The sequence below is a fragment of the Buceros rhinoceros genome, unplaced genomic scaffold (assembly GCF_000710305.1).
Source record: "Buceros rhinoceros silvestris isolate BGI_N320 unplaced genomic scaffold, ASM71030v1 scaffold11804, whole genome shotgun sequence".
NCBI classification, from domain to species: domain Eukaryota; kingdom Metazoa; phylum Chordata; class Aves; order Bucerotiformes; family Bucerotidae; genus Buceros; species Buceros rhinoceros.
The window spans coordinates 1-7,049 of record NW_010408845.1 but is presented as its reverse complement, the minus strand read 5'-3'; the positions used below and the strand labels follow the sequence as shown (position 1 = coordinate 7,049).

Sequence of the window (7,049 nt, the reverse complement as noted above, 5' to 3'; positions counted from 1 at the left end):
CCCTACAATCATGGCTCTCTGTCTCTATAACAGACACGTTTACCTCTAGTTCTCTCTCTTTTTCTCTGAAGTTTTTCAGTTCACAGTGAAATTGGTGTATTTCTGGAGGACCAATGGATTTTTCAGTGGCTTCAAGCAACTCAATCTTACTCAGTCTCGCAAATTCTCCAACTTTGTCCTACAAAATAAAAAAACCTACAGTTACAAAAATACAAAATTACTTACAACACTGCAAGACGGTAATACTGGATTTAAATACCACAACCTACGTCTCATGAAGATCACCCGACTTACAGTTTTATGCCAGATAGCTCTGGCATAGTTAAAGTAAGCATAGGATAACCATCCCTCCTAAACATTTTTAAGATTTTATGCATGGTTTTCTTGGAGCCGTTCTAGGACAATTTAAGCTTAAACCTTAGCTGCTCTTGGCTGTTTGGCAGCTTTTGAGGTCAGCTGTTGAGGGCTTGGGTGGTTCATTATTCTTTAACTGGCTATCATTCTTCTGAACAAAATTTAGCACAATTAAAGGTTTTAGTCCACTGTATTCTTAATATTGGTTCTCAGGCTGCTGAAACTACACCTTCCCAGCATAACTGCTGTGATTAATTGAAAAGTTAATCCATGTAGAAGTAATATTAAGGCTGTCAACTAAGGGCACCAGGAAGCATTGCTGCTGTCCAAGGCAGAGGAACAGCTCAAACCAAGACTGAGGTGAAACGTGTGCTTACCATTGCTACAGTGGCAGAAAACAAATAAACAAAAAGAATTAACACAGTAATATTCACCAAACTGACACCTATGTAGTTAAAAGAAAAATAAAAGCACTTTTAAATACAAATGTTATGTTGGCAGAGTACGCAGAAAATTCTACTTAAAACAAGTACTGTAGATCTGTAAATGGAAAAAAACCCACAACAACCCAGAATATCTGCTTCCACAATATTAGCTTTCTAAATTTAATGCTTCTCAGCCTGCTTTCTTGAATCTACTTCTCCTTAAATAGAAAAACAAACTCATGGTTGGCGAGGCTCTTATAAGATTTCCTTTCACTACCATCCCTGATGATACAGATAAACTGGGAAGGTCCTTGGAAGGAACCTGCCTTAACAATTTTTAAGGTGCAGTTGTGAGGCAACTTAGTCACCTGCACAGAAATTCTGACATGCCTGAGCATGGAATCAGATTTGGAAATTGCTTATAGTATTCTTTAATCTTCTATCTTTTTTAGGGGCTGTGTTTCACTGGGATGATCTTACTCTTACATAATTTGATCCTAAATATCTTGAAGTTTTTCACCATGCTCAAGGAACTGTTGAGCTACAGACGTTAGCTACCAAAAACGCTCTCGAAGTAGTCTACATTGCAAGTGCAGAGTCATTTAGCAGGACCACATTCTGTTTTGTGGTGAAAGAAATCCAGACAACTCTTTACTTACCAAGTATAGGATGCAATCCAGAGGAACTGACTGGGCAGGTTAATAGAGGAACCATGCAGGTAAAGGTAAAGAGACAGTGCTAGATCTCAAGACCTTATATGAATTTCCCTATGGATTTGTTGACTACGAACATCCGAACAGCAGCACAGACAGGACAGAGAGATGCCACTGCTAGTACTGCTACTCAAACCCTAACATGGGGAAGATCAGCACCTTTCCTTTCAGTGTCAACTGACAGCATGTACAGAACAGTCTAATTAGACAGCCTCAAAGGTTTCACCATCACACCCGTATGACTACCTCATCTCTCCCATTCTTCGTGCTGTCCCATTAAATTGCTGAAGTGCTACAAAAGCAAAGAAGCAACGAAAAACTCTCTCAAAACACAGCACTTCATTTGCACCCACTGTCTTTCAAAATTCATTTGTACCTGAGGAAGAAACTGGCACAGATTGTCCACCTGGATGTTTAACGCTGCAGTCTGTTCTTCTACAGTTTTCAGAGTTGTTGGCTTTTTGTTGATAAACCATGATGATGTGTTGTTCACCACGTGAATCTCACGTGTGATAATAATATTGTCAGGTGACTTAAACCTGATTAGTAAAAAGAAGTGTTTACATTTTTGAGAATATGCAAAGTGTCAAAGTATGTTAGAGTTATGGTATTAAAGCTTTTAGATATCGAAATACTTAATACAAATTAGGTGGAGAGTAGCAGCAGATTCACATTTTATGCTTCAGAAAACATGCAGTACTTCAGTAATGAACTAATCTCACACAGAAAACACTCAAGAATATCGGCAAATCTTAACTCAGAGGAAGTTATTTATACGAATGACACACTCATGCTGAATGTACGAACCATTTAAAAGTCATTACAGATCTGAATAGTTTATATAAAAGTGTATTTTTCCGTAAGATATTTAGTAAGTTTTAAAACTGGTATACAAGAGGTGCATACTAATGCTATGCCTTTAAAGTAAAAAAATATTAGCATACAGAACTACATCAATAAGCTGCATTTGGGAATAAAAGTGATATCAACAGTATGAAAAATACTAATTTGTTTGCACTTTCTGCTTTTAAAGAACAGCAAAGAAGCACCCACTTGGTTCTCTAGCTCAACAATTATCTTCGAAAATTTAGTCTGATGAAGAAGCTTCAATAACAAATGAGCAATAAGATTGTCACAGAATCTTGAAATTTTCATCAGCAATTTGATTTCGATATTGGCTGTTGCCTGTTCAGTCAGCATATTGCTAAAGATGGAATATAAGGGGTCCTAACAGTTTGAAGACCATGTACTTCACGAGGTCAAAATAGAATTGAGTAACTCCAACAGCTCCCAGCATTTGGAGTAAGTGCAATAGGTAAACAAGCCTACTACTTTGAGACAGAGTATGATTATTTCCTCATAAGCATTCATTATTTTAATATAACAGACTTCCTTCAAAGACCTACAAAGCCAGGTTCCTTTCTTTTATCACAATAAGGACTTTTTACTACTGTAACTCTTGATTGTAATTAGAATCCAAGGGCCAAATTCAACCACGACAGTATGTGTTTACAGAACCCAAATTTTAAAATTCCTGTCTAAAAGCAATCTTCTACATTGCCCTCTCTCCCTAGATGCTGCATTTAAATATTTTCTACTAATGAGACAAAGGACTAAATTACATTGCAACCACTACAGTAAAAATGCTAAGTCTTCACATACTGCAAGCTTCTCCAGACTTTAAAGTAAGATGAGGAAGTAGCTGTGTGGAAACAAAAACACCGTCTACCCAAAAACCATCCCACCTCCTGATCCATTGCCTGGCTAGTCTCTAAAGAATGTCTCACTTAATCACTCCCACAAGAATGTAAGTGGATGCAATTTTTTTCAAAGACATGTTCCATCATATCTCTTTTCATAATACAGTTTTCTTTTTATACAATCTGATCAGGATGGCCAATTCTTATTCAAATTAACTCAGGGTCCGAATCAGTTGATTAGCTCTACGTTCTATTATTTTAGGCAAACAGATCAGGTCAAGGCTTATCAAAACCACCTGTCCTGTTGCAGCAACCTGTTAAGAACTCCAAAAAAAGCACCCATTGAGGAACTCTACTAGCACAGGTTTTTTTTAGTTGTCAAACAAAAAAAATACTTAGAGGGAGCATGCAATATTGCTCTGTAACCATAAGCTACCGCTAGACTTTTACAGACTAAAGTGATTTTCAGTTGCTCTGTTTTACAAAAGCTTACCTAGAAGGCTGCACTAGATGGAAATATCCAGTTACACTTTTTTCTTTTTTTTTGTTTCAGTATGTGATGTTTTCTGTACAAATGTAGGGAAGCCCTTCATACCAGCAGCATCAACACAAGTGAAGACAAAGCAGTTCATTTTTAAATTTAATCTTTGTCTTTGTTTTATTTCTTATTTAAAAATAATTTCCAACTACTATGCCATAATGGCAATACTGATTGTACCTGAATCATCTGAACCTTAAATGTAATCAAAAGCTAAACATGTGATATACATCAATCTTTACCTATATACTTTTTGTATATCAAGACATGGTAAAATGCTTCAGAAATCAAGACCAGCTATTGCTGCCTATTTCTTGTGTGGCAATTCTTTATCCTTAAAAAAAAAAGAAAGATAATCACCAGCTTAAACACAGACCTCTGTACACTGGATTGTTTTTTTTTCTCCCCCCATAACCTTGCATATGACTGTGTGAGGAAATAATCTAATTAAAAATGCACAATGAAATACAATTTTTATACTTACAGTTCAATTTCTAATAAGCCTTTGAAAAAAAAAAGAAAGATAATCACCAGCTTAAACACAGACCTCTGTACACTGGATTGTTTTTTTTTCTCCCCCCATAACCTTGCATATGACTGTGTGAGGAAATAATCTAATTAAAAATGCACAATGAAATACAATTTTTATACTTACAGTTCAATTTCTAATAAGCCTTTCAAGCACCCCTGCTTTACAAAGAGACCAACCTAAAAAATTAATTATAGAAGTTATTACTGCAAAATAACAGTGTACTAAAATGTAATCTCTTAAAAAAATAGGTATTTATATATTAGACTTGCTGTAAGGGACTATTGTATTGAAAACTTACAATTAAAAACTAAAGTTTATTTTGACTGTGTATTAACTAAAATCAAAGGAAAACACTATTATCTTCCTCATCGACCCGCAGCATTAGAATTTCAGCTAAACAAATTATTATCAGCAGATCTACAGAGAGGAAGTTCTCATGAATTCAGGGAAACAAGGTAACAAATCTCTGTTTGCTGAATATGCAATTAGCTCTGTTGCTAAATATCTGTACAACAAAACTGCCAATCTGATAGTATTAAAATAAATAAATATTAAGACACAGTCAAAGTATCACCACAAAGTGCTGTCACGTACATGTAAATTTCCATATTTACATTTGCTCACCACTGAGCTGCAACCAGAGAATACACATAATCATTTAGTTACTCAGATTCAGTGCTTCAGAAATCTACTGAAATATATATTCCAGCCATCCAAGACAGCAAAAGATAAGCTTAAAAATGTTACAGTACAAACTTCCTACAATACTGACAATACATGTTCTCCTGGCAGTAAAAAACAAAACCAATAGTAGAACAACCCAAAAGAAACCAACTTCCATTTAAACCAAATATCAGTGGCTCCATGCTTTTAGATCAATTTTCAGACACACTAAGAATATATTATTTTTAACTGTACTTGGAAATTCAATTCAGTTTTTTTTTCCTCCTTTAGCTGGTATTCTGATCAAGTGTTATTCAGGTGTTAGGTGGCATTTTCCTACCCCACTCTGAAGGCTTAGACATCTTCAAAGACAACCTCTAGTCTGCTCAGGTTCCATTACAATTCAGGTGTTACCATTTCACAATTCAGCCAAGACAACTAGTAGCTAAGTCACATAAAACTCCTTTGGTAAAGGCCTTTGTTACTGGACCAGGTTATCCTACAATTTTCAGAATTTACTTTCTATAGAAATAAATGAAGGAAGACGGTCTTTTTCCCCTTTCTGTGCTGGACAGGGCTCTTAATGAATTCAGATTAAAACACAAAAATTACAAAGTTTCATAGTTACCTTATCAGCTCGCCCTATAAAAGAAGGTTTTCCAGCCAGGCCCAGGCATATGGCACATACAATGCTTGACTTCCCTGTTCCGTTAGCACCTACAATCACGTTCAGATTGGGTCCTGGATATACTTCACAGATATCGTATGTTCTGGAAAGCACAACAATTTTTTCATTGTTATAAACACTATGTCATGTTAAAAAAAAATTACTTATTGAAAAAACATTTTATGACCACGTTAAATATGACAGACAATTTTGTCAAACCTAGATTCAATCATCAAATACTGTTCTGTAAGAAGATCTCAGAGTGAAAAATAACAGCACAATAAAACATTGTAGAATACATGCTACCAGCCAGAGTATTTACAACAACTCTCTTCAAAACAAATGAAATCCAGCACATAACGACAATTTTTACTGACTGTACTAGGGCATCATAGTATTTTACATATAAAAAAAAAAAAAGAGACAGTATGATAATTGAGTGAATTCAGTCTGTTACATTCAATTCCAGCAGTCATCTAAGATTCCACTGGTCTAACCTGTGCAAGGTACAGTGGCCTTAAGCTCTACAACAAGCCTCCGGTTCTCTGTACTGATACATCATGCAGCAGCTTTCTTGAGTTACAAGAACCTAAAATATTAGCCTGTTATCAGTGATTTACTTTTTTAATTGTAACAGACATCCTTCTTCGGGTGCATCCAGCAAGCTTACTGCAATTGCAACCCCTGGAATAAACCAAGCCCTAGCATGCAAATTCCAGACAAGCCATTAACGTTGGTATGATCAGTAACATCCCAAATTTATCGCAAACTGGAGGAACTGAGACACCAACACCAAAAAACCAGAAAGCAGTTAACGATAAGGCAAGTAATCCATGTACTTCTGGAAAAGAAGGCGTTTGAACCCTTAATGCTGCATCGTAAACTAATATGTCTAAACCTTCATTCCACATCCGCAGCCTGACCCATGAACTGCGCTACTCAGAACGGTTTTCAAGGCTGACGTGCAACTATCATCACACCAGCCATAGGAAAATGCCCTGAAAACTTCTCCCAGTATCTGCAATAGCTTGCTGGGGAAAGCACGCGAGGAGATAACGCCACGGACACTTGACACCAGCGGTTCCGAAGGCCTGTCTGCGCTGCCCCATCGGCACCTTCAGCACTCTCCACTGCTTGACAGTCACTTCACTGGGAGAGAAAAAGCACATACAGAAATCTACACGGACAACAAGAACCGCCACCTTAGGGTAAGAAGGGCCGACACAAGCACCTCTGAGGAACGCGCTCCCACAGGAGCGACACTGCACTAAGAGCCTTCCAAGAAGCCACAGCAGGTCCTCTCCCCGCTCTGAGCAATGCATCACCTTCCAGGGAAAAAAACCTTTCACGGACTCCCTCTTCCAGCCCCAACTCGCCTCGGCATCCAAGGCCTTACCAAGGGCCTCTGCAGCGCCGGGTTTAGCTTTTCAGTCTTATCGTTCAGCTGCCCAGCCCCG

General features: G+C 37.4%; 1 protein-coding gene across 1 annotated transcript in view; it reads right to left on the bottom strand.

Annotated features, from left to right (window-relative positions):
- The window catches only part of SMC5 (structural maintenance of chromosomes 5), a gene marked incomplete at both ends in the record, with an annotated part of 30,369 nt that extends 24,674 nt beyond the window's left edge, over window positions 1-5,695 (bottom strand). The window contains 4 exons of the mRNA XM_010135015.1: window positions 44-178; window positions 1,869-2,031; window positions 4,386-4,438; window positions 5,554-5,695. Of these exons, the coding sequence (XP_010133317.1) occupies window positions 44-178; window positions 1,869-2,031; window positions 4,386-4,438; window positions 5,554-5,695 (493 nt within the window). The remainder of the gene's footprint in view (window positions 1-43; window positions 179-1,868; window positions 2,032-4,385; window positions 4,439-5,553) is intronic.
- Between the last annotated feature and the right edge of the window lie 1,354 nt (window positions 5,696-7,049).